The sequence below is a fragment of the Scyliorhinus torazame genome, chromosome 22 (genome assembly GCF_047496885.1).
Source record: "Scyliorhinus torazame isolate Kashiwa2021f chromosome 22, sScyTor2.1, whole genome shotgun sequence".
NCBI lineage: Eukaryota > Metazoa > Chordata > Chondrichthyes > Carcharhiniformes > Scyliorhinidae > Scyliorhinus > Scyliorhinus torazame.
In genome coordinates this window covers 8,592,261-8,619,423 of record NC_092728.1, presented here as the reverse complement: position 1 = coordinate 8,619,423, position 27,163 = coordinate 8,592,261, and the positions used below count along the sequence as shown (strand labels likewise).

The 27,163-nt window shown below is 55.3% G+C and overlaps 2 protein-coding genes across 2 annotated transcripts in view; both read right to left on the bottom strand.

Moving 5' to 3' along the window:
- The window catches only part of LOC140398897 (semaphorin-3F-like), a 558,403-nt gene that overhangs the window by 111,543 nt on the left and 419,697 nt on the right, over positions 1-27,163 (bottom strand). The gene's annotated exons all lie outside the window — the stretch shown is intronic.
- LOC140399384 (uncharacterized) overlaps positions 19,052-27,163 on the bottom strand; it is an 18,590-nt gene continuing 10,478 nt past the window's right edge. Inside the window, exons 4-5 of the mRNA XM_072488970.1 lie at positions 23,204-23,381; positions 19,052-22,331 (exon numbers count right to left, since the gene is read on the bottom strand). Of these exons, the coding sequence (XP_072345071.1) occupies positions 22,216-22,331; positions 23,204-23,381 (294 nt within the window). The 3' untranslated portion in view covers positions 19,052-22,215. The remainder of the gene's footprint in view (positions 22,332-23,203; positions 23,382-27,163) is intronic.

Here is a 27,163-nt window from a genome sequence, read left to right as displayed (position 1 = left end):
GCCACCTGCCAGCTCAGGCCCCGGGACCACCGCTCTCCGCCATGCCACCTGCCAGCTCAGGCCCCGGGACCACCACTCTCCGCGATGCCACCTGCCAGCTCAGGCCCAGGGCTCAATCAGTGGTTTTGACCCCTTGAGGCCTTGGCTGTGAGGTGACATTTTGAAGGTCCTTCAACAGAGAGCCAGAATCCATGGCGGCGGGCCGAGAGGCCTGAAGCTGCCTGGACAGTATAAGGTCTGGAATTCTCCCTAAACCTCTCCACCTCTGGGCAGCACAAGTGGCTACACAGCGCCAGGGTCCCAGGTTCGATTCGCCGCTGGGTCGTCTGTGCGGAGTCTGCACGTCCTCCCCATGTCTGCGTGGGTTTCCTCCGGGTGCTCCGGTTTCCTCCCACAGTCCAAAGACGTGCGGGTTAGGTGGATTGGCCGTGATAAATTGCCCTTAGTGTCCAAAAAGGTTAGGAGGCGTTATTGGGTAACGGGGATAGGGTGGAAGTGAGGGCTTAAGTGGGTCGGTGCAGACTCGATGGGCCGAATGGCCTCCTTCTGCACTGTATGTTCTATGTTCGCCATCTCCCACTCTCTGTCTCCCCCTCTCTGCCTCCCTCACTTTGTGTCTCTGTCTCTCTCTCTGTCTGTCTTTTTCTCTGTCTTTCTCTCTCTCCCTCTGTCTCTCTCTCTCTTTCTTTCTCTCTGTCTCTGTCTTTCTCTCTCTCCCTCTCCCTCCCTCTGTCTTTCTCTCTGTCTTTCTCTCTATCTCTCTCTCTGTCTCTCTCTCTGTCTCTCTCTCTGTCTCTCTCTCTGTCTCTCTCTCTGTCTCTCTCTCTCTGTCTCTCTCTCTCTGTCTCTCTCTCCCTGTCTCTCTCTCCCTGTCTCTCTCTCTCTCCCTCTGTCTCTCTCTCTGTCTCTCTCTCTGTCTCTCTCTCTCTGTCTCTCTCTCTCTGTCTCTCTCTCTCTGTCTCTCTCTCTCTGTCTCTCTGTCTCTCTCTCTCTCCCTCTGTCTCTCTCTCTCCCTCTGTCTCTCTCTCTCCCTCTGTCTCTCTCTCTCCCTCTGTCTCTCTCTCTCCCTCTGTCTCTCTCTCTCCCTCTGTCTCTCTCTCTCCCTCTGTCTCTCTCTCTCTCCCTCTGTCTCTCTCTCTCCCTCTCTCTGTCTTTCTCTCTCTCGCTCTCTGTCTCTCTCTCCCTCTGTCTCTCTCTCTCTGTCTCTCTCTCTCCCTCTCTCTCTGTCTTTCTCTCTCTTGCTCTCTGTCTCTCTCTCTGTCTCTCTCTGTCTCTCTCTCTCTCTGTCTCTCTCCGTCTCTCTCTCTCTCTCCGTCTCTCTCTCGCACTCTGTCTCTCTGTCTCTCTCTCTCTCCCTCTGTCTCTCTCTCTCTCTCTCCCTCTGTCTCTCTCTCCCTCTGTCTCTGTCTCTCTCCGTCTCTCTCTGTTAATCCTCAGCTCTTTCACCGAGCAGTTTAAATATATATCCAGGACTTCGCTGGCTCAGGCCCAGTGTTCATCGCCCATCCCTAATTGCCCCTTGAGAATAATAATAATCTTTATTAGTGTCACAAGTCGGCTTACATTAACACTGCAGTGAAGATAGATGGTGGGTGAGCCGCCATCTTGAACCCGCTGTGGTCCCCTGTGGTGTAGGTACACCCCCAGTGCTGTTAGGCCTGTGGCCTAGTCTGAGGTCATTTCTGTTTAGACTTTGTAGCGGTTTTGATACAACTCAGTGACTTGCTCGGACCGCTTCTGGGGGCCACATTGCTGCGGCCTGGAGTCACGTGTATAATCGCAGAAAAAAGCAGGAGGACCATTCGGCCCATCGAGTCCGCTCTGCCATTCAATGAGATTCTGACTGATCTGATGTGATGATCCTCAACTCACCATTACCCTCGATTCCCTCACTGATTAAAACTCTGTCTCTCTCGGCCTTGAACATACTTAACGGCCCAGTTCCTCTACAGCCTCTCTGCGGTAAAGAATTCCACAGATTCCCCTCTGTGGGAAGAAACTCCTCCTCATCTCTGCCAGGTGACCCCCTGACTCTGAGATTCTGCCCTCTGGTCCCAGACTCTCCCACAAGAGGGAACAGCCTCAGTATCGACCCTGTCAAACCCCCTGAGAATCCGAATGTCTCAATAAGGCCGCCTCTCATTCTTCTAAACTCCCAATCAGTACAGGCCCGACCTCCTCAACCTCTCCTCATGAGAAACTCCCTACCCGGGATCGACCGAGTGAACCTTCTCTGGACTGCCTCCAGAGCAGGAGGGCTGGAGGAGGTTACAGAGATAGGGAGGGGTGTAGGGGCTGGAGGAGGTTACAGAGATAGGGAGGGGTGTAGGGGCTGGAGGAGGTTACAGAGATAGGGAGGGTGTAGGGGCTGGAGGAGGTTACAGAGATAGGGAGGGTGTAGGGGCTGGAGGAGGTTACAGAGATAGGGAGGGTTGTAGGGGCTGGAGGAGGTTGCATAGATAGGGAGGGTGTAGGAGCTGGAGGAGGTTACAGAGATAGGGAGGGGTGTAGGAGGTTACAGAGATAGGGAGGGGTGTAGGGGCTGGAGGAGGTGACAGAGATAGGGAGGGGTGTAGGGGCTGGAGGAGGTTACAGAGATAGGGAGGGGTGTAGGAGATGGAGGAGGTTACAGAGCTAGGGAGGGTTGTAGGGGCTGGAGGAGGTGACAGAGATAGGGAGGGGTGTAGGGGCTGGAGGAGGTTACAGAGATAGGGAGGGTGTAGGGGCTGGAGGAGGTTACAGAGATAGGGAGGGTGTAGGGGCTGGAGGAGGTTACAGAGATAGGGAGGGTTGTAGGGGCTGGAGGAGGTTGCATAGATAGGGAGGGTGTAGGAGCTGGAGGAGGTTACAGAGATAGGGAGGGGTGTAGGAGGTTACAGAGATAGGGAGGGGTGTAGGGGCTGGAGGAGGTGACAGAGATAGGGAGGGGTGTAGGGGCTGGAGGAGGATACAGAGATAGGGAGGGGTGTAGGAGATGGAGGAGGTTACAGAGCTAGGGAGGGTTGTAGGGGCTGGAGGAGGTGACAGAGATAGGGAGGGGTGTAGGGGCTGGAGGAGGTCACAGAGATAGGGAGGGGTGTAGGGGCTGGAGGAGGTTACAGAGATAGGGAGGGATGTAGGGACTGGAGGAGGTTACAGAGATAGGGAGGATTGTCGGGGCTGGAGGAGGTGACAGAGATAGGGAGGGGTGTAGGGACTGGAGGAGGTTACAGAGATAGGGAGGATTGTCGGGGCTGGAGGAGGTGACAGAGATAGGGAGGGGTGTAGGGACTGGAGGAGGTGACAGAGATAGGGAGGGTTGTCGGGGCTGGAGGAGGTGACAGAGATAGGGAGGGGTGTAGGAGATGGAGGAGGTGACAGAGATAGGGAGGATTGTCGGGGCTGGAGGAGGTGACAGAGATAGGGAGGGTTGTCGGGGCTGGAGGAGGTGACAGAGATAGGGAGGGGTGTAGTGGCTGGAGGAGGTTACAGAGATAGGGAGGGGTGTAGGGGCTGGAGGAGGTTACAGAGATAGGGAGGGGTGTAGGGGCAGGAGGAGGTTACAGAGATAGGGAGGGGTGTCGGGGCTGGAGGAGGTTACAGAGATAGGGAGGGTGTAGGGGCTGGAGGAGGTTACAGAGATAGGGAGGGGTGTAGAGGCTGGAGGAGGGTATAGAGATAGGGAGGGGTGTAGGGCTGGAGGAGTTTACAGAGATAGGGAGGGTGTAGGGACTGGCGAGGGGCTGAATGGCTCCCACATCTTATGGTTTCCAGTTTGTGGCCCAGGTTTTTTTGGGTGAATGAAGTTTGCCAATGGAGCCCGATTTGAAGATAACCTTGAAAATGTCACCGACAGATATCCAGCCATCGTTAATCTGGAACCTTGTCTGGGTATTTGTCAGTCTGCAGTCTCTGGGTTAATAAACTTTTCTGACACTGTTTTTTCTGTCAGGTAACCTGTGAGAACACGTTCCTACCTCTCTCTCTGTCTCTGTCTCTCTGTCTGTCTCTGTCTCTCTCTCTCCCTCTCCCTCTCTCTCTGTGTCTCTGTCTCTGTCTGTCTGTGTGTGTCTCTCTCTCTCTCTGTCGTTCCCTCTCTCTCTGTCTCTGTCCTTCTCTCTGTCTGTCTCTCTCTCTCTGTCTCTCTCTATCTTTCTCTCTGTGTCTGTCTCCTGATTGGCTGCAGGCACCTTCAGCTGCAGAGTGGTAACCTGTGAGAACAGGTTCCTACCTCTCTCTCTCTCTCTCTCTCTGTCTGTCTCCTAGTTGGCTGCAGGCACCTTCAGCTGCAGAGTGGAATTCACTGGGTTCAACACAGGAGGTCACGGAAGTCCTTTCCCATTGGCTTCAGCCCACGATGTTGTGCCGACCATTTATCCTAATCTAAGATCAACCTAACCTCCACCCCTTAAATTTACTGCTGTCCATGTGCCTGTCTAAGAGTCGCTTAAATGTTCCTAATGACTGACCCCACCACCTCTGCTGGCTGTGCATTCCACACACCCACCACTCTCTGTGTAAAGAACCTCTGACATCTCCCCTATACCTTCCTCCAATCACCTTAAAATTATGTCCCCTCGTGACCGCCCTGGGGAAAAGTCTCTGGCTATCCACTCTATCCATGCCTCTCATCACCTTGATGTGGAGATGCCGGCGTTGGACTGGGGTGAGCACAGTACGAAGTCTTACAACACCAGGTTAAAGTCCAACCTGTTGGACATGTCCTCCAGTCCAGGCAGCATCCTGGTAAATCTCCTCTGCACCCTCTCCAAAGCATCCGCATCCTTCCTGTAATGAAGCGACCAGAACTGGACACAGTATTCCAAGTGTGGTCTAACTAGGGTTTTATAAAGCTGCAGCAAAACCTCCCGGCTCTTAAACTCAATCCCCGAAGGATACTTCCTTTATTGGGCAGGTTTAAAATATCAGAACAGGGAGGTTAAGCTGGAGCTGTATAGAACGCTGGTTATGCCGCAGCTGGAGTACCGCGTGCAGTTCTCGTCGCCACTCTATAGGAAGGATGTGATTGCGCTGGAGGGGGTGCAGAGGAGATTCACCGGGATGTTGCCGGGGCTGGAACGGTTTTCTCCCCTTAGTAGAGAGGCCAATATCCAGGCGTGGGGCATAGATTTAAGGTAAGGGGCAGAAAATTTAGAGGGTGGTGGTAATCTGGAACTCGCTGTCTGAAAGCGTGGTGGATGCTGGAACACTAACAACAATTAAGGAGTGTTTAGATGAGCTCTTGAACCGCCAGGGCGTACAAGGTTATGGAGCAAGTGGTGGAAAATGGGATTAGGATAGGTGCTCGATTGCCGGCACTGATATCACATTCTGAGGGGAACTTGATGGGATAGATGCTGAGAGGATATTCTCCCACCACCCCCCCTTCGTTGAGGGAATCTAGAACTGGGGGCAGTGGGGGGTTTCAGATTAAGGGGGTCCCCCATTGAAGATGGAGATCAGCAGGAATTTCTTCTCCGAGGGTCGTGAGTCGGTCTTCATCCTGGGGATACCATTGATCAGAAACTGAACTGGACCCAGCCGTATAAATACTGTGGCTACCAGAGCAGGTCAGAGGCTGGGAATCCTGCGGAGAGTAACTCACGTCCTGACCAGTTTGCACTGAGTGCTGAATTTGGTGCATTTTGAGTGCTATAGTAAGAGTTTGGTGACCGAGGGAGTGCTGAATTTGGTGCATTTTGAGTGCTATAGTAAGAGTTTGGTGACCGAGGGAGTTAGGTGAGGAGGGAGTAAGGTGCTCCTTTCATTTTGTTTCCGACATTTCCGCAAAGAGTGAGAAGAGAGCCAGGAGTTTACAGAAAGTGTAGCTGACTGGGAGCAGAGTCGGAGGGCGGAGATCTAGTTAGTCCACACAGCAGCTATATTCTGTCAGGTAAGAGGGGATGGAGGCTAGGCCAGTTGCATGCTCCTCCTGTAGGATGTGGGTGGTGAGGGATACCACCGGTGTCCCCGCTGACTATACCTGCGGGAAGTGCACCCAACTTCAGCTCCTCAAAGACCGTGTTAGGGAACTGGAGCTGAAGCTGGATGAACTTCGGATCATCCGGGAGGCAGAGGGGGTGATTGAGAAGAGTTACAGGGAGGTAACCACACCCAAGGTACAGGACAAGAATAGCTGGGTTACAGTCAGGGGGAAAAAAACAAACAGGCAGACAGTGCAGGGATCCCTCGTGGCCGTTCCCCTTCAAAACAAGTATACCGTTTTGGATGCTGTTGGGGGGGGGGTTGACCTACCGGGGGAAGGCCCTAGCGGCCAGGTCTCTGGCACTGAGTCTGGCTCTGGGGTTCACAAGAGAAGGGGGGAGAATAGAAAAGCAATAGTTGTAGGAGATTCAATGGTTAGGGGAATAGATAGGAGATTCTGTGGTCGCGAGCGAGACTCCCGGAAGGTATGTTGCCTCTCGGGTGCCAGGGCCAGGGATGTCTCGGATCGTGTCTTCAGGATCCTTAAGGGGGAGGGGGAGCAGCCAGAAGTCGTGGTGCACATTGGTACCAACGACATAGGTAGGAAAAGGGGTGTGGAGGTAATAAACAAGTTTAGGGAGTTAGGCTGGAAGTTAAAAGCCAGGACAGAGTTGTCATCTCTGGTTTGTTGCCGGTGCCACGTGATAGCGAGGCTAGGAATAGGGAGAGAGAGTGCAGTTGAACACGTGGCTGCAGGAATGGTGTAGGAGGGAGGGCTTCAGGTATTTGGATAATTGGAGCGCATTCTGGGGAAGGTGGGACCTGTACAAGCAGGACGGGTTGCATCTGAACCAGAGGGGCACCAATATCCTGGGAGGGAGGTTTTCTAGTACTCTTCGGGAGGGTTTAAACTAATTTGGCAGGGGAATGGGAACCGGATTTGTAGTCCAGCAACTAAGGTAGCCGATATTCAGGACGCCAAAGCGTGTAATGAGGCAGTGGGGAAGGGAACACTGACAAAGGAGAGTACTTGCAGGCACGGAGATGGGTTGAAGTGTGTATACTTCAACGCAAGAAGCATCAGGAATAAGGTGGGTGAACTTAAGGCATGGATCGGTACTTGGGACTACGATGTGATGGCCATCACGGAAACTTGGATAGAAGAGGGGCAGAAATGGTTGTTGGAGGTCCCTGGTTATAGATGTTTCAATAAGATTAGGGAGGGTGGTAAACGAGGTGGGGGGGTGGCATTATTAATTAGAGATAGTATAACAGCTGCAGAAAGGCAGTTCGAGGAGTATCACCCTATTGAGGTAGTATGGGTTGAAGTCAGAAATAGGAAAGGAGCAGTCACCTTATTAGGAGTTTTCTATAGGCCCCCCAATAGTAGCAGAGATGTGGAGGAACAGATTGGGAAACAGATTTTGGAAAGGTGCAGAAGTCACAGGGTAGTAGTCATGGGCGACTTTAACTTCCCAAATATTGAGTGGAAACTCTTTAGATCAAATAGTTTGGATGGGGTGGTGTTTGTGCAGTGTGTCCAGGAAGCTTTCTAACACAGTATGTAGATTGTCCGACCAGAGGAGGGGCAATATTGGATTTAGTACTTGGTAATGAACCAGGGCAAGTGATAGATTTGTTAGTGGGGGAGCATTTTGGAGATAGTGACCACAATTCTGTGACTTTCACTTTAGTAATGGAGAGGGATAGGTGCGTGCAACAGGGCAAGGTTTACAATTGGGGGAAGGGTAAATACGATGTTGTCAGACAAGAATTGAAGTGCATAAGTTGGGAACATAGGCTGTCAGGGAAGGACACAAGTGAAATGTGGAACTTGTTCAAGGACCAGGTACTATGTGTTCTTGATATGTATGTCCCTGTCAGGCAGGGAAGAGATGGTCGAGTGAGGGAACCATGGTTGACAAGAGGTTGAATGTCTTGTTAAGAGGAAAAAGGAGACTTATGTAAGGTTGAGGAAACAAGGTTCAGACAGGGCATTGGAGGGATACAAGATAGCCAGGAGGGAACTGAAGAAAGGGATTAGGAGAGCTAAGAGAGGGCATGAACAATCTTTGGCAGGTAGGATCAAGGAAAACCCCAAGGCCTTTTACACATATGTGAGAAATATGAGAATGACTAGAGCGAGGGTAGGTCCGATCAAGGACAGTAGCGGGAGATTGTGTATTGAGTCTGAAGAGATAGGAGAGGTCTTGAACGAGTACTGTGGAAGTAGTTGAGTCGGAAACATTAGGGACCTTCAAGCAGCTATTGGATAGGTACATGGATTACGGTAAAATGATATAGTGTAGATTTATTTGTTCTTAAGGGCAGCACGGTAGCATTGTGGATAGCACAATTGCTTCACAGCTCCAGGGTCCCAGGTTCGATTCCGGCTTGGGTCACTGTCTGTGCGGAGTCTGCACATCCTCCCCGTGTCTGCGTGGGTTTCCTCCGGGAGCTCCGGTTTCCTCCCACAGTCCAAAGATGTGCAGGTTAGGTGAATTGGCCATGATAAATTGCCCTTAATGTCCAAAATTGCCCTTGGTGTTGGGTGGAGGTGTTGGCTTTGGGTAGGGGGCTCTTTCCAAGAGCCGGTGCAGACTCAAAGGGCCGAATGGCCTCCTTCTGCACTGTAAATTCAATGATAATCTATGATTAATCTAGGACAAAGGTTCGGCACAACATCGTGGGCCGAAGGGCCTGTTCTGTGCTGTAATTTCTATGTTCTATGACCGCTCCCCCCCCCTCCTCCCCCAAAGCCTGTCCACCATCTCCAAGGCACAAGTCAGGAGTGTGATGGAAACTCCCCACTTGCCTGGATGAGAGCAGCTCCAACACTCGCGACGCTCGACACCATCCAGGACAAAGCAGCCCCGCTTGATCGACACCCCACCCACAAACATTCACTCCCTCCCCCACCGACGCACAGTGGCAGCCGTGTGTACCGTCTACAAGATGCACTGCAGCAACTCACCAAGGCCCCTTAGGCAGCACCTTCCAAACCCACGCCCTCTACCATCTAGAAGGGCAAGAGCAGCAGATACCTGGGACCCCCACCACCTGGAGGCTCCCCTCCGAGCCCCTCACCATCCCGACTTCACAGAATGCACAGCATCGCTACAGTGCAGAAGAAGGCTATTCGGCCCATTGAGTCTGCACCGAATCTCCAAAAGAGCGTTCCCCCCTAGGCCCACCCCTCCCGCCCGATCCCCGTATCCCCACCTGACTTGGAAATTCCTGGGTCCAAACCCTGGAACTCCCTCCCTATCAGCAGTGGGTGTACCTACACCTCACGGGGACTGCAGCGGGTTCAAGAAGGCGGCTCACCCGCCACCTTCTCAAGGGGCAATTAGGGACGGGCGATGAACGCTGGGCCTGATGCAGCGCCGTCCCACATCGCAACGGTTGAATATATTCGAGGCGGAAGTTAAACAAGTTCGATCGACGAGGAAATGAGCCAGGATGATAAGGAATGGGGGAGGGGCAGGGGTGTGGCTGAGTAGGATCGAGAATGGCCTGCTCCTGCTCCTAATTGTTGTGCATCAGTGAGCAGAACCCCTACCCCACCCCCATCCATACCCTACTGGAATCCCGTGGTACACCGGGCGACTGCACAAGCAGGAGGAAAGGGGACTTGTTGAGTGCCGGGGAGCTGGAGAAGGCGCCAGTGGCTGCGTGTCCTGGGCACTGTTGGCCAGATTCTTGAGAAAACAGGGAAGGGATTAACCCAGGACAGAGCAGCCAAGGGAACCCGCTGACAAAGACATCCAGCATCATCCTGTCAGAGGCTCCGCTGGGCGGTGCACTCAGCAGCAGTTAACTAGGGAGTTGTAGGGGCTGGAGAAGGTTACAGAGATAGGGAGGGTGTAGGGGCTGGAGAAGGTTACAGAGATAGGGAGGGGTGTAGGGGCTGGAGGAGGTTACAAAGATAGGGAGGGGTGTAGGGGCTGGAGAAGGTTACTGAGATAGGGAGGGATGTAGGGGCTGGAGGAGGTTACAGAGATAGGGAGGGGTGTAGGGGCTGGAGAAGGTTACAGAGATAGGGAGGGGTGTAGGGGCTGGAGAAGGTTACTGAGATAGGGAGGGGTGTAGGGGCTGGAGGAGGTTACAGAGATAGGGAGGGGTGTAGGAGCTGGAGCAGGTTACAGAGATAGGGAGGGGAGTAGGGGCTGGAGGAGGTTACAGAGATAGTGAGGGTGGTAGGGGCTGGAGGAGGTTAGAGATAGGGAGGGTTGCAGGGGTGGAGGAGGGTCCAGAGATAGGGAGGATTGTAGGGGGCTGGAGGAGGTTACAGAGATAGGGAGGGTTGTAGGGGCTTGAGGAGGTTACAGAGATGGGGAGGGGTATAGATGGCTGGAGAAGGTTAAAGAGATAGGGAGGGTTTTAGGGGCTGGAGGAGGTGACAGAGATAGTGAAGGTTGTAGGGCTGGAGGAGGTTACAGAGATAGGGAGGGGTGTAGGGACTGGAGGAGGTTAGAGAGATAGGGAGGGGTGTAGGGGCTGGAGGAGGTTACAGAGATAGGGAGGGTTGTAGAGGCTGGAGGAGGTTACAGAGATAGGGAGGGGTGTAGAGACTGGAGGAGGTTACAGAGATAGGGAGGGGTGTAGGTGCTGGTGGAGGTTACAGAGATAGGGAGGGTGTAGAGGCTGGTGGAGGTTACAGAGATAGTGAAGGTTGTAGGGCTGGAGGAGGTTACAGAGATAGGGAGGGTTGTAGGGGCTGGAGGAGGTTACAGAGATAGGATGGGGTGTAGGGGCTGGAGGAGGTTACAGAGATAGTGAAGGTTGTAGGGCTGGAGGAGGTTACAGAGATAGGGAGGGGTGTAGGGGCTGGAGGAGGTTACAGAGATAGGGAAGGACAGGGACACGGAGTGAGTTCGGACGCTGGGCTCGAGGTTTCGACTGTGTGTTGGCAGTGATTTCAACATTCCCGTCTCCAGCGTCCGGGCAGTGGGCTGGTGCCGAGGGCTGGAGGGCCCTGGCAACATGTGAACCGTTGGAGCAAACGTCCCCAAATGTATTCCGCCCTCCCTTCACATCAGGGCATCTATTGTGAAGAATGTAATCCATCATTCCCCTTGTCCGAGGAACAAGTTAAAAAGGAAAGGACCGGAGTCAGCATTCCAGGGAACAAATCCTTCTTTCAGTCCGTCCGACCATTGAACCGGAGGCGGTGAGCAGGGGGAGGGGCGTTCAGTCCCACCTACGCAGTCCTCCTGGACAATGGGATGGGAAGTCAGCAGGGGGCTAAGAGCAGCGACTGTCACCCACAGACCCCGTTTGCAAAGCTAAGCATCACGCATGAACGCTCTCCGCTCGCTGGAACGTCAGAGATGGACATGATTTATCCTTCCAGCCACCGCTGCCCCAAACTCCTTCCAGCCACCGCTGCCCCAAACTCCTTCCAGCCTCAGCTTTTCCCAGTTTTTTATTCCCAACCCTCTAAGCCGCAGCAACTTGTTTCTCACTTCCACCACACATCCCAAATCCTAAATCCCTTCACCTCCGGCAATGGTACTTTGGAAGCAATGTCTTGGTGGCAGCACTGCACCCCCTCAGTACTGACCCTCTGACAGTGCGGCACTACCTCAGTACTGACCCTCTGACAGTGCGGCACTCCCTCAGTACTGACCCTCTGACAGTGCGGCACTCCCTCAGTACTGACCCTCTGACAGTGCAGCACTCCCTCAGTACTGACCCTCTGACAGTGCAGCACTCCCTCAGTACTGACCCTCTGACAGTGCGGCACTCCCTCAGTACTGACCCTCTGACAGTGCAGCACTCCCTCAGTACTGACCCTCTGACAGTGCGGAACTCCCTCAGTACTGACCCTCTGACAGTGCGGCACTCCCTCAGTACTGACCCTCTGACAGTGCGGCACTCCCTCAGTACTGACCCTCTGACAGTGCGGCACTCCCTCAGTACTGACCCTCTGACAGTGCGGCACTCCCTCAGTACTGACCCTCTGACAGTGCAGCACTCCCTCAGTACTGACCCTCTCTCAAAAGTGTCCCCTGGTTTTTCTAGGAGAAATGAGCAATGGGAGAGGGGGACTTTGCTACATCTCACCCTCCAGCTCCTATTTAAAGTCTCTGTTGTTTTTACACGATCTGCCCCTGTATCTGACTCAGAAAAGAATCTTTGATTTGATCGCATTCTTTCTAAGATGCCTTGATTAAATCTCAGAACTGTGGCGGGACAGGAAATGTTGTGATTGTTCACTCTCGCACAGAGATCGAGGCGTTCACAATCACAAGGGGAGTCAAGTACTCCCTCGAGGCAGGAGGATCAGTAACCAGCGAGAGAGAGAGAGAGAGAGAGGGTGGGCACAGATTGAGGAGAATCAGAGTGGGGGAGACGAGGAGCATTTTCTTGTGTGTTGTGATCTGGAAGTAGATTCGCCCTCAAAAATGGAGTACTGGATAAATTCGTAAAGGGTAAAATTTGGAGGGATATGCGGTTGAAGAATAGGATTAACATGATCCTCTCTTGTAGGAGATGGTCATCGCCTGGGGCTTGTGTGGGGTGAATGTAACTTGCCACTTGTCAGCCCCGAGCCTGGATATTGTCCAGGTCTTGCTGCATTTGGACAGGGACTGCTTCAGTGTCTGAGGAGTCGCGAATGGTGCTGAACATTGTGCAGTCGCCCGCAAACATCCCCACTTCTGACCTTATGATGGAAGGGAGGTCATTGATGAAGCAGCTGAAGATGGTTGGGGCCGAGGACACGACCCTGAGGAACTCCTGCAGTGATGTCCTGGAGCTGAGATGATTGACCTCCAACCACCACAACCATCTTCCTTTGTGCCGGGTATGACCCCAACCAGCGGGGAGTTTTCCCCCTGATTCCCATTGGCTCCAGTTTAGCTCGGGCTCCTTGATGCCGCACTCGGTCAAACGCTGCCTTGGTGTCGAGGGCAGTCACTCTCACCTCACCTCTGGCATTCAGCTCCTTTGTCCATGTTTGAACCAAGGCTGCAATGAGGTCAGGAGCTGAGTGACCCTGGCGGAACCCAAACTGAGCGCCCGTGAGCAGGTTATTGCTGAGTAAGTGCCGCTTGATAACACTGTTGATGACTCCTCCCATCACTTTGCTGATGATGGAGAGTAGACGGACAGGGCGGTAATTGGCTGGGTTGGATTTGTCCTGTTTCTGTGTACAGGACACACCTGGGCAATTTTCCACATTGCCGGGTAGATGCCAGTGTTGTAGCTGTACTGGAACAGTTTGGCTAGGGGTACGGCAAATCCTGGAGCTCAAGTCTTCAGTACTATTGCCGGGATATTGTCAGGGCCCAGAGCCGTTGCAGTATCCAGTGCCTTCAGCCGTTTCGTGATATCACGCGGAGTGAATCGTATTGGCTGAAGACTGACCTCTGTGATGCTGGGACCTCCGGAGGAGACCGAGATGGATCATCCACTCGGCACGTCTGGCTGAAGATTGTTGCGAACGCCTCAGCCTTGTCTTTTGCACAGATGTGCTGGGCTCCTCCATCATTGAGGATGGGGATATTTGTGGAGCCTCCTCCTCCAGTGAGTTGTTTAATTGTCGACCACCATTCACAGCTGGATGTGGCAGGGCTGCAGAGTTTGGATCTGATGCGTTCAGTGTGGGATTGCTTCGCTCGGTCCATTACTTGCTGCCTATGCTGTTTGGCACACAAGTAGTCTTGCCTGGTGTTGCTCCTGCCGTGCTCTCCTGCACTCTTCATTGAACCAGGGTTGATCCCCTGGCTGGGTGGTAATGGTAGAGTGGGGCCATGAGGTTGCAGAATGTGGTTGAATACAATTCTGCTGCTGCTGATGGCCCCCAGCCTCATGGATGCCCAGTCTCGAGTTGCTAGATCTGTTTGAAGTCTATCCCATTTAGCATGGTGGTAGTGCCACACACCACGGAGTGTGTCCTCAACGTGAAGACGGGACTTTGTCTCCACAAGGACTGTGTGGTGGTCACTCCTACCGATACGGTCAGGGACAGATGCATCTGCAGCAGGCAGGTTGGTGAGGATGAGGTCAAGTATGTTTTTCTCTCTTGTTGCCTCCCTCACCACCTGCTGCAGTCCCAGTCTAGCAGCTCTGTCCTTTAGGACCCAGCCAGCTCGGTCTGTGGTGGTACTACCGAGCCACTCCTGGTGATGGACAGTGAAGTCCCCCGCCCAGAGCACATTCTGCGCCCTCGCCACCCTCAGTGCTTCCTCCATGTTGAAGTGGTGTTCAACATGGAGGAGAACTGATTCATCAGCTGATGGTGGGCGGTACGTGGTAATCAGCAGGTTTCCTCGCCCATGTTTAACCTGAAGCCATGGAGACTTAATGGAGTCCAGAGTCGATGTTGAGGACTCCCAGGACAACCCTATCCCCGACTGTACACCACTGTGCCGACTCCTCTGCTGGGTCTGTTCTGCTGGTGAGACAGGACATGCCCAGGAACTCCATAGAATTTAAAATGCAGAAGGAGGCCATTCGGCCCATCGAGTCTGCGCCTGCTCTTGGAAAGAGCACCCTACTTAAGCCCACGCCTCCACCCCATCCCCATAACCCCACCTAATCGTTTTGGACACTATGGACAATTTATCAGGGCCAATCCACCTAACCCGCACATCTTTGGACTGTGGGAGGAAACCGGAGCACCCGGAGGAAACCCACGCAGACACGGGGAGAACGTGCAGACTCCGCACAGACAGTGACCCAAGCCGGGAATCGAACCGGGGGCCCTGGAGCTGTGAAGCAACTGTGCTAACCACTGTGGTAGTGGCGCCTGGGACTTTTTCGGTGAGATACGATTGCGCGAGGCAGTTGCGGGACCGGTCTGTGTGAGCTCTCTGGCAGCAGCCACCCCAGATGTTAGTCAGGAGGAGGTTTTGCAGGGCTATCGCCTGCCCACCACCATTGCCACACTGAAAGAGAACAATCCTGGCGCCTCCTGTCCCTTCACATTAAGCCCCCTCATCCCTGGTAATGTCCTGGCTAATCTAATCATAACCTGGTTATCCCTGGCTTTCGGGAGGATGGTGAACCAGTGGAATTCCCGAATGCGGAAGGCTGGGGAGGCCACGCCAATGGATATGTTTAAGATTCCTAGACTCGAGGAGCACGCCGTTGAGATTTAAAGGATCAGCCATTGAAGCTGGAGCAGGCTCGAAGGGCCGAATGGCCTATCATTGCCACTGTTTCTTTCCCAAGGCAGAATTCCTGGCCTCCACACTCAAGCAGCCAGTCACATGAAAGTCTTCACATCCGGCCCAATAGTGCCACCTTGTTGTCACAGAGGGTTATAACACACCCACCAAGCTGCCTGTGGTCAGCGCCCGAATCACACAAAAATCGTCCTTCTGAAAATAATATGCTGGGATACAAGTATGATATAAAACAGGAACAGGAGGCCCATTCAGCCCCTCTCCAGCCTGTTACTCAGGAACAGGAGGAGGCCCATTCAGCCCCTCTCCAGCCTGTTACACAGGAACAGGAGGCCCATTCAGCCCCTCTCCAGCCTGTTACACAGGAACAGGAGGAGGCCCATTCAGCCCCTCTCCAGCCTGTTACACAGGAACAGGAGGAGGCCCATTCAGCCTCTCTCCAGCCTGTTACACAGGAACAGGAGGAGGCCCATTCAGCCCCTCTCCAGCCTGTTACACAGGAACAGGAGGAGGCCCATTCAGCCCCTCGCCAGTCTGTTACACAGGAACAGGAGGAGGCCCATTCAGCCCCTCTCCAGCCTGTTACACAGGAACAGGAGGAGCCCATTCAGCCCCTCACATGGCCTGTTCCTCATTCGATCAGTTCATTGAAATTGATAAATCATCGACTCTGAATGCTCAGGATGGTGAATTGGATTAACGTAGCCTTTATTCAACTTGTAATGAGCACATTGGTAAGTTAACACATTCACACTGGTTCAGGGGTTGTTGCTCAGAGTCTCAGGCACAGCTTCAAATCAAAAGGCTGTCACTTCAAACCCCACTCCAGAGCAGAGATCCACGATCCATACCGACACCCAGCGAAGATCGTCTCACCTTCGGGGGGGGATCAACGTTGAGAGCGCGCCACACTATCAGAGGGTCAGTACTGAGGGAACACCGCACTGTCAGAGGGTCAGTGCTGAGGGAGTGCCGCACTGTCAGAGGGTCAGTACTGAGGGAGTGCTGCACTGTCAGAGGGTCAGTACTGAGGGAGTGCCGCACTGTCAGAGGGTCAGCACTGAGGGATTGACACACTGTCAGAGGGTCAGCACTGAGGGAGTGTCGCACTGTCAGAGGGTCAGTATTGAGGGAGTGCCACACTGTCAGAGGGTCAGTACTGAGGCAGTGCCGCACTGTCAGAGGGTCAGGACTGAAGGAGTGCCGCACTGTCAGAGGGTCAGTACTGAGGGAGCGCCGCACTGTCAGAGGGTCAGCACTGAGGGAGTGCCGCACTGTCAGAGGGTCAGTACTGAGGGAGTGCTGCACTGTCAGAGGGTCAGCACTGAGGGAGTGCCGCAATGTCAGAGGGTCAGTGCGGAGGGAGTATCGCACTGTCAGAGGGTCAGTACTGAGGGATTGCTGCAGTTAGAGGGTCAGTACTGAGGGAGTGCCGCACTGCCAGAGGGTCAGTACTGAGGGAGTGCCGCACTGTCAGAGGGTCAGTGCGGAGGGAGTGCCGCACTGTCAGAGGGTCAGTGCAGATGGAGTGCCGCACTGTCAGAGGGTCAGTGCTGAGGGAGTGCCGCACTGTCAGAGGGTCAGTACTGAGGGAGTTCCGCACTGTCGGAGGGTCAGTACTGAGGGAGTTCCGCACTGACAGAGGGTCAGTACTGAGGGAGTGCCGCACTGTCAGAGGGTCAGTGCTGAGGGAGTGCCGCACTGTCGGAGGGTCAGTACTGAGGGAGTGCCGCACTGTCGGAGGGTCAGTACTGAGGGAGTGCTGCACTGTCAGAGGATCAGTGCAGATGGAGTGCCGCACTGTCAGAGGGTCAGTGCTGAGGGAGTGCCGCACTGTCGGAGGGTCAGTACTGAGGGAGTTCCGCACTGTCGGAGGGTCAGTACTGAGGGAGTTCCGCACTGACAGAGGGTCAGTACTGAGGGAGTGCCGCACTGTCAGAGGGTCAGTGCTGAGGGAGTGCCGCACTGTCGGAGGGTCAGTACTGAGGGAGTGCCGCACTGTCAGAGGGTCAGTACTGAGGGAGTGCTGCACTGTCAGAGGGTCAGTACTGAGGGAGTGTCGCACTGTCAGAGGGTCAGTACTGAGAGCGCGCCATTTTGCAAATCCTGCCCAGTTGGTTGCTCCTGCTCTGGGTGATGGGGGTTATGGTGGTAAATGTATTGTTGAACCTTCTATGAACGGCCTCCCAGTGCAGGTATATCCCCTCACCTCCTTGGAATAAGGATCCCAAAGCACAACACAGTACACCAGATGGTCATAAACCCTCCAACCACAGAAAATGGTTCCACCTCAAGGGCTAGGAACATTCGGAAAAAAGTCCCCCAAAGACCTTGTCCCCTTACCCAAGAAAGGATACAGTAACGTTGGAGGCTGTCCACAGGAGATTGACCAGGCTAATTCCTGGATGAAGGCTGTCCCGTCTAGAGAGAGACTATCTAGTCTGGCTCTGTGTTGCTTTGGATTTAGAAGAGTGAAGAGATTCCTTATTCAAACATCTACGGTCCGGAGGGTCTTCGAGAGGGTAGATGGTGAGATATTTCCACCAGTGGGAGAGTCTCAAACAAGGGGACATAGATACAAGATAAAGGGCCGGTCATTTGAAACGGAGGCACGTCGAAATTTGTTCTCGCGGAGGGTGGGGAATCTCTGGAATTCTCGGTCCCGGAGGGTGATGTGGGCTGGATCATTAGAAGTATTTAAAGTGAAGGTGGATAAATATTTGATAGATTGAGGGCTATAGGGAAAAGGAGTTGAGGCCGGCATAAATTAGCCATGATCGTATTGGATGGCGGGGCCAGGCTTGAGGGGCTGGTAGCTCACTCCTGCTTCTATTTGCAAAGATGCTGGAAAATCTCAGCAGGTCTGGCAGCATTTGTAGGGGAGAAAAGACTAACTCCATTTTAGTTTTGGTGGGTGCCTGTGTGTGAGAGAGCGAGCGTTCAGGTATTTGGAAAGAGCAATTGCTATTCTTTCATAGTTCACACTGCAGTTTAATAAGCTTTGCCTTTCCACTGGATGTATAACAAGCCAACAGTTCTGCTGTGAGCTGAACAGAAAGCTGGGCAGCGAGTGGTCAATCTGGCAATGAAGATAAAGCACATTCTGGCCTTGTAATTAGCTGGGAAAATCGGGAGGAATGAGACATAGACAGCGCACTCTCTACCCCCACCTCGAGTCGTTAAAAAAGAGGTGTTACGCCAGGTGCAGGAGCAGCCAAACTTTTTATAATCCATTCTCTTCCCAATCAACGGCAATGTTCGGCTTGGCTCCCTGGCCACGCGGTAATCACCTGCATGTAACCGTTTGTGCTTCCTGTACCAGACACCCGCGGTACCTCAAGAGTTTTGCAATCTCGATCTAAATCAAATGCTGCTACCCTATTCTTCCCGCCAAAGTGATTTGCATTTTCCCCACTTGCGCCGACCCGTCTGCCAATTATTTGGCCCATTGGCCAAACCTGTAAAAACCTCTTTGCAGATTCTCGACCTCCTCCTTGGCAACTTGGCATCACCACCAAAATTAGCGACCATATGCAGGCGAGGATGCGGGTACCCAGAGCAGCCACAGTGGAGCTCGCTGTTCACGTGGAAACGCTGCCTGACGTGGAGCTCCCCGCCTGACATGGAGCTCCCCATTTTGCTCCTCGTTGTAGACACTGGCTGCTGAATTACTGGGCAGCCGATTGTTGCCGAAACGCTGGGGCTGCGGGCCAGCTCCGTGCAGCTGACGGGCGTGGGGGTGTCAGGCTGAGAGACTGTGCCCGGCACCTGCCTCTCGTGTGAGAAAGACCCGTCGGACTGCCCGGTGAGCAGCAGCGGCATGAGTGCCCACGACGGGTGAGAATTGCTCATAAGGCAGACGGGTAGGGGTCATTCCGGGCGGAGGGTACCAGAAGGAGGACAGAAGGGAGAGGGTGCGCACGACGAGGCCAAACCGGGGGATGGTGAGCAGCACATTCACCCAAGCGAGATGTTGAAAACCAATCCGTTAAAAAGGGTCAAAGAGCAAATTGAGACAAAACAGAATTTATTAAAACATGAAGCTGACTTACAGCTGGTTTGACTCGGAAAGTATTCAACCTCCAGAAAAATAACTGGACTCCAAAGCAAAACAATTAGACAATATTATTTAATTACAACGTAAAAACTAGTTTCTTTTTCCTTAAATTCTCAACAGAAAAAGAGATATCAGTGGAGGGGAGGAAGAGAGGAGGAGGGGAGGAGGAGGGGGAACCACAACAAGATCCCCCCCATAAAAGCAGGGTTCCGTCATTCAAAGTAATCTAAAAGAAAAGATGAATCACCACAGGGGAAAAGTCCACGCTTCCCAACGCATTGCGAGCACGAGGTCACAAAGGGAGCACGCACGGTGGGTGGTGTCGCTCGGCACGTAAAATAACTCAGACTTAAACCCTCAGTGCAACTTAACCCTGGCTGCGACATTCACCTACATAAACGTCGTTCTTATTGCTACACGGAATCACCGTTTTAAAAAGTTTATACACGCACGTGCGCAGACACACACGAGCTTAGGCATACAAACACACATACAAACCTGCACTCACACGTACAAACACGCATGCATACAAACATACGCGCTCACAGGGCGGCATGGTGGCGCAGTGGTTAGCACTGCTGCCTCACGGCACCGAGGACCCGGGTACGATACCGTCCCCGAGCCACTCCGTGTGGAGTTTGCACATTCTCCCCGTGTCTGCGTGGGTCTCGCCCGCACAACCCAAAGATGTGCAGGGTAGGTGGATTGGCCACGCTAAATTGCCCCTTAATTTTAAAAAAACACACGTGCTCACACAAACAGACAAACACTGATGGCCAAGCATTGTTAGTTGCAACAATTAAATATCTGAGTTGAGCAGCGCATGGCTGCAGCCCACTGGACTCTTCGAAAGAGAGTTGCAGGTGTTTAATAGAATGAAGCAAATCGAAAAATCTACTTGCGATCTGCGCACCACTCGGAGAGTCGCTAGAGCCAGCGAATCTCCAGCCTCTATTCGCTTTCTCTGCTGGGAGGGGGGAAAAGGGGCACCGTCATTACCGCAGTCCGAATCAGCAAAGGGAGGGGGAGGGAGCTGCAATGGTGCGGACACCCTCCCCACTGCCAAATATCGCGTGCTACGGCAGTGCCAGTCACAATAATACCATACGAGCAAAGATCACACAGCACACCCAGAGTTGCACAGGGTTAGATACAGAGTAAAGCTCCCTCTACACTGTCCCCATCAAACACTCCCAGGACAGGTACAGCACGGGGTTAGATACAGAGTAAAGCTCCCTCTGCACTGTCCCATCAAACACTCCCAGGGCAGGTACAGCACAGGGTTAGATACAGAGTAAAGCTCCCTCTACACTGTCCCCATCAAACATTCCCAGGACAGGTACAGCACGGGGTTAGATACAGAGTAAAGCTCCCTCTACACTGTCCCCATCAAACATTCCCAGGACAGGTACAGCACGGGGTTAGATACAGAGTAATGCTCCCTCTACACTGTCCCCATCAAACACTCCCAGGACAGGTACAGCACGGGGTTAGATACAGAGTAAAGCTCCTCTACACTGTCCCCATCAAACACTCCCAGGGCAGTACAGCACGGGGTTAGATACAGAGTAAAGCTCCCTCTACACTGTCCCCATCAAACACTCCCAGGGCAGGTACAGCACGGGGTTATACGTCGGAGGCAGTCCAATAGGAAGTCACACAGATAGTCTGTACAATCCACCCCCACCTGTGTTTAAAAGGGAAACAGCCCCTTTGTCTCCGGCTGCATTGCTCCTTCCAGCCACCTAGGGTCTTGTGCAGTCAGTGGCTCGGCCCATTTTTGAGGATTCAGTGCTGTCTGTTAAATCTACCAGTATATGCACTCTTGTAGAAAAAGCTGCAGCCACAGACCCACACACCCATCCATGCGCGTGTGCGCACACGCACTCGCTCAGGACGAGAAGACAGAAAGAAGCACCTGTGGGACAAAGATTCAACTAGAAAAAGGTGAGTGCAATGATTTGGGAAACAGACTGGGGGAGGAGGAGTTACAATCATTGCATTTAAAACTGATCAAAGCTGGAGGCAAGTCGAATTGGATTGCTAGGAGCCTCTCCCGACATGAAGGTGGATTTGAAACCTACAGCTGCTGCAATGATGATGGGGGGGGGGGGGGGGGGGGGGGGGGGGACACACCAAAATCACAGGGTTTGGGGAGAAGAGTTGGGCGTTGTATGCTGACAGGGGAGGTGCGTGCGTACGTGGGCACGCTTGCTGCTTTGCAGCCACCGATATCTGCTGCAGCATTAGCAGAGGAAGAGCCTGCCTGTTGGCCGATTCGACATTGCTGCTCGATTCCATCACCTCCCCCAAAACAGCACTCCCCTCCCTCGCCCAAATGACAAAACAGCCCAACCTGCGGTGGAATGCTCTGAACCCCGCCCCCCGGACGATGTGGGTCACTAACTGCCCTCTAGGCGAGCTTTGTTGCACAGGCATTGGGGGGGGGGGGGGGGGGGGCTGTGGACCATTTGCGTTGCCCATCGAAGCTTTCACTCTATGTCCCCCTTTTCTAAAAAATTATACAAGATTCACCAAACAAATCTCAGAATGGAATCAATATCGCAGCAGCGAGAGGTGGACGCGTTTTGATACAACCACTCCGTACAAAAAAGCGAGTGATTGATGAACTGTTGCTCGCGGTTAACATGGGAGTGGGGGAAACTGTTCCTTAAAAAAATAAAGTTCAACACCCTCTCGTCTCCACCTCTTCACAGGCTCCACAATCGGTGTCAGGAGTGGATTATTTACAATGCGATACCTCGTACGTGAATTCTGGCAGGCTGGTCAGCTGCGTGGGCATCACGGCAGACTATGATCCTGACAGAATCTGGCGATCGGTTCCTGGCGGGAAATGGGCGTGGCGGTAATAAAAACTTTTAAAACGAGAGAGCTGAATAAATGCTGGGTCCTACACACACAGGCTAAGCTCTGGAGTCGCAATGGGTCCCTCTTTCCCTCTGGAGTGCAAGGGGTCCACAGTCAGACGCACAGACAAACACACACAGACACACTCTCTCTCTGTCTCGCGCACACACACCAGCGAATGCACCCGTTTTTCAACTTTTTTTTGGAAGGGGTTTGAAGGGATGAGAGATGGGCAGGAGGGGGAAACCTTTATCCATTGCCCACTTCCTTGGCTTCACCCTCCTCCCCTTCCACCTCCACCCCCTCCTCTTCAACTTCCTCGCCATCATCAATCTCCTCCACATCATCCTCTTCATCCTCTGACCCTGCAGGAAAGAAGTTCATAGGGGCATTACTGTCAGGTCGTTCGCAGCTCGCTAACCTGCCGATTCTCCAATCAACCCTCCCACAGGCCCCTGCCGATCATTCACAAGCATCACAAGTGGGTGAGGGCAGGCAGCACGGTGGCGCAGTGGTTAGCACTGCTGCCTCACAGCGCCGAGGTCCCGGGTTCTATCCCAGCCCCGGGACACTGTCCGTGTGGAGTTTGCACATTCTCCCCGTGTTTGCGTGGATTTCGCCTCCACAACCAAAGATGTACAAGTTAGGTGGATTGGCCACGCTAAATTGCCCCTTAATTGTAAAAAATGAATTGGGTACTGGGTGAAGGGAGAGGGAAGTGGGCCGGGGTATTCTGCAGTGGAAGCAGTCACAGAGTGGACATTGTTCTGCCCTTGGCAGGTATGTGTGAATGTTCACCCAGTGTCCGGCGGGAGACCCAGGTGGCATTAGCTACGGCCAAATTGACCTGAGCTGCCCTATCCGCATTCTTCTTCTCCCCCCCCCCCCCCCCCAACCGCCCCCCCCCCCCCCACCCCCCCCCAACCGCCCCACCCCCCCCAACCCCTCCTCTCCCATTTACCCAAAAAACAAGACCAATGAGCATTCCTGCCCCCAATAACTACACCAGGCCTCTCTCTGCGGAGGTCTGTCGCCGATCTAAGAGACTCAAAACTATCAGCTGGACGGGACAGTGCAGGGAACCCACCGAACTTGGGATCTCTTCCCCAACTTTCTACCCCATTGTCAGAGGCCACAAACAAAGAGGTCGAGAATAATGCTGCTCCCTCCAGTGTGGCTATCGCGAGCAGTTTTGGCCGGGCTCCCACACAAGGCCACAGGAACAACCCCAACTAACCGTCTTCCTCGTCCTCTTCATCATCCACAATCTCCTGCACGTCATCATCATCATCGTCGTCGTCGTCGTCGTCGTCCTCGTCCACGATAACCACAGAATCATCTCCATTCTCCTCGTCACTGTGACAAGACATCAGGGTCAGAGTCATCGGCTGGAGGGGAGTGGGCGACTGAGTCAACTGCAGGGGGGGGGACAGACTGAGTCAACGGCGGGGGGACGGGACAGAGTGAACGGCAGGAGGGGAGGGGACAGAGTAAACGGCAGGGGGGGGAACAGAGTGAACGGCGGGGGGGGGGGGGGAAACAGAGTGAACGCAGATGGGGGGGGCGAGAGTCAACAGCAAGGGGGGGGGGCAGAGTGAACAACAGGAGGGGGGGGGGGACAGAGTGAACGGCAGAAGGGAGGCGACAGAGTGAACGGCAGGAGGGGGGGACAGAGTCAATGGCAGGAGGGGGAAAGACAGAGTGAACGGCAGGGGGGGGAGACAGAATCAACGGCAGGGGGGGGGGGGGGGGAGACAGAGTGAACGGCAGGAGGGGGGGACAGAGTGAACGGCAGGGGGGGGGGGAACAGAGTCAACGGCAGGGGGGGGGGAGACAGAATCAACGGCAGGGGGGGGGGGGAGACAGAGTGAACGGCAGGAGGGGGGGACAGAGTGAACGGCGGGGGGGGGGGGGGAAACAGAGTGAACGGCAGAAGGGGGGGGGGTCCGGGTCAACGGCAGGAGGGGGGGGGACAGAGTCAACGGCAGGGGGGGGGGGGACAGAGTCAATGGCAAGGGGGGGGGGGGGGGGGGGGGGGAGAGGAGACAGAGTCAACGGCAGGGGGGGGGGGAGACAGAGTGAACGGCGGGGGGGGGGGGAGACACAGTCAACGGCGGGGGGGGGGGGGGGGGGGAGGACAGAGTGAACGGCAAAGGGGTGGGGGGGGACAGAGTCAACGGCGGGGGGGGGAGACAGAGTGAACGGCAAGGGGGGGGGGGGGGGGGAGTCAGAGTGAACGGCAAGGGGGGGGGAGTCAGAGTGAACGGCAGGGGGGGGGGGGGGGGAGAGACAGAGTGAACGGCAGGGGGGGAGACAGAGTCAACGGCGGGGGGGGGGGGGGGGAGGACAGAGTGAACGGCGGGGGGGGGGGGGACAGAGTCAACGGCAGGGGGGGGGGAGACAGAGTGAACGGCAGGGGGGGGGGGGAGTCAGATGTGAACGGCAAGGGGGGGGGGGGGGGAGTCAGAGTGAACGGCAGGGGGGGGGGGGAGACAGAGTGAACGGCAGGGGGGGAGACAGAGTCAACGGCAGGGGGGGGAAAGAGTGAACGGCAGGAGGGGGGGGGACAGAGTCAACGGCAGGAGGGGGGGGGGACAGAGTCAACGGCAGGAGGGGGGGGGGACAGAGTCAACGGCAGGAGGGGGGGGGACAGAGTCAACGGCAGGAGGGGGGGGGGACAGAGTCAACGGCGGGGGGGGAGACAGAGTGAACGGCAGGGGGGGGGGAGACAGAGTGAACGGCAGGGGGGGGGGGGGGGGGAGTCAGAGTGAACGCAAGGGGGGGGGGGGGGGAGTCAGAGTGAACGGCAGGGGGGGGGGGGAGACAGAGTGAACGGCAGGGGGGGGAGACAGAGTCAACGGCAGGGGGGGGGAAAGAGTGAACGGCAGGAGGGGGGGGGACAGAGTCAACGGCAGGAGGGGGGGGGACAGAGTCAACGGCAGGAGGGGGGGGGGACAGAGTCAACGGCAGGAGGGGGGGGGGACAGAGTCAACGGCAGGAGGGGGGGGGGACAGAGTCAACGGCGGGGGGGGGAGACAGAGTGAACGGCAGGGGGGGGGAGACAGAGTGAACGGCAGGGGGGGGGAGACAGAGTGAACGGCAGGGGGGGGGGGGAGACAGAGTGAACGGCAGGGGGGGGGGGAGTCAGAGTGAACGGCAAGGGGGGGGGGGGGGGGGAGTCAGACGTGAACGGCAGGGGGGGCGGGGCGGAGACAGAGTGAACGGCAGGGGGGGGGGAGACAGAGTGAACGGCAGGGGGGGGGGGGGAGACAGAGTGAACGTCAGGGGGGGGGGGGAGACAGAGTCAACGGCAGGGGGGGGGAAAGAGTGAACGGCAGGAGGGGGGGGACAGAGTCAACGGCAGGAGGGGGGGGGGACAGAGTCAACGGCAGGAGGGGGGGGGGACAGAGTCAACGGCAGGAGGGGGGGGGGACAGAGTCAACGGCGGGGGGGGGGAGACAGAGTGAACGGCAGGGGGGGGGAGACAGAGTGAACGGCGGGGGGGGGGGGGGAGACAGAGTGAACGGCAGGGGGGGGGGAGACAGAGTGAACGGCGGGGGGGGGGAGACAGAGTGAACGGCAGGGGGGGGGACACAGAGTCAACGGCAGGGGGGGGGACAGAGTGAACGGCAGGAGGGGGGGGACAGAGTCAACGGCAGGAGGGGGGGGGGGACAGAGTCAACGGCAGGAGGGGGGGGGGACAGAGTCAACGGCGGGGGGGAGACAGAGTGAACGGCGGGGGGGGGGGGGACAGAGTGAACGGCAGGAGGGGTGACAGAGCGAACGGCAGGAGGGGGGGGGAGACAAGAGTGAACGGCAGGAGGGGGGGGACAGATGTGAACGGCAGGAGGGGGGGGACAGAGTGAACGGCAGGAGGGGGGACAGAGTGAACGGCAGGGGGGACGACGACAGAGTGAACGGCGGGGGGGGGGGGGCAGAGTGAACGGCGGGGGGGGGGCGGGACAGAGTGAACGGCAGGGAGGGGGACCAGAGTGAACAGCGGGGGGGGGGGGGGGGCAGAGTGAGCGGCAGGAGGGGGGTGACAGAGTGAATGGCAGGGGGGGGGGGGGGAAGAAGAGACAGAGCCAACGGCAGGGGGGACGGGACACAGTGAACGGCGGGGGGGGGGAGACAGGACACAGTGAACGGCGGGGGGGGGGGGGGAGACAGAGCCAACGGCAGGAGATGGGGGGGGGAGAGAGAGACAGAGTGAACGGCAGGAGTGGGGGGGACAGAGCCGACGGCGGGGGGGGGCGGGGAGGACAGAGTGACCGGCAAGGGGATGACGACAGAGTGACCGGCGGGCGGGGGGGGGCGGGGGGGGGAAAGGAGGAGGAGGAGACAGAGCAACCGGCAGGAGGGGTGTGGATGGTTGTGGGAGTCTATTTTATGGGGGGGGCGGGGTTTGCGGTGACAGAGTCAACAACCAGCACCTCCCAGGCTGATAGATTTTCTTTTGTTTGAAGGACTTTTAAGAGACGTGACCGGCAGAGAAGCTTTCAGCTGCTGGCTGGGACACGTGGAGTTGGGAACAGGGCAACGGGAGCTGAAATCATCAGAGAACTGTACACCCACCCCCCCTGCCCCTTCCCATAGGGTGACTAGAAGCGCAAGGCTCTCTCCCACATGGCGGCAGTACGCAGCATACTCATGGTAAACGGCAAACGCCAAGATTAATTCTTGCTGACCGAGGCTGTTAGGGGGAAATGGTGGATGATGGAAGGAGTCAGATTAGCTGCCATCACACTGAACCGCCTCCTCCTGTCCCTCCAAGACACGGCTGGCCATGGTCCAACAGTAAACGGGGCTCCCCTCCCAACAACCCTCACACAATGCTTCAGCTGAGTTCAGGCTACTCCTCTGGGCTGGGAAAGGCTGTTTAGCTGCCAATGATCAGAGTCAAGTGGACAACAATTGGTGGCAAAGATGGACACTATTAACCAGGAGTGGCAGTCAGACCACAGGATCAGAGGGAGGGATTGGTTTTTTTTTGTTGAAACAGTGCGAAGCTGAACAGAAACAATCTCACTTCCTTCGCCTGCTCAGAGGAAACACTGATGTGGAGATGCCGGCGTTGGACTGGGGTGAGCACAGTAAGAAGTCTCACAACACCAGGTACAGTCCAACAGGTTTGTTTCAAACACTAGCTTTCGGAGCGCTGCTCCTTCCTCAGGTGAAAGAAGAGGTATGTTCCAGA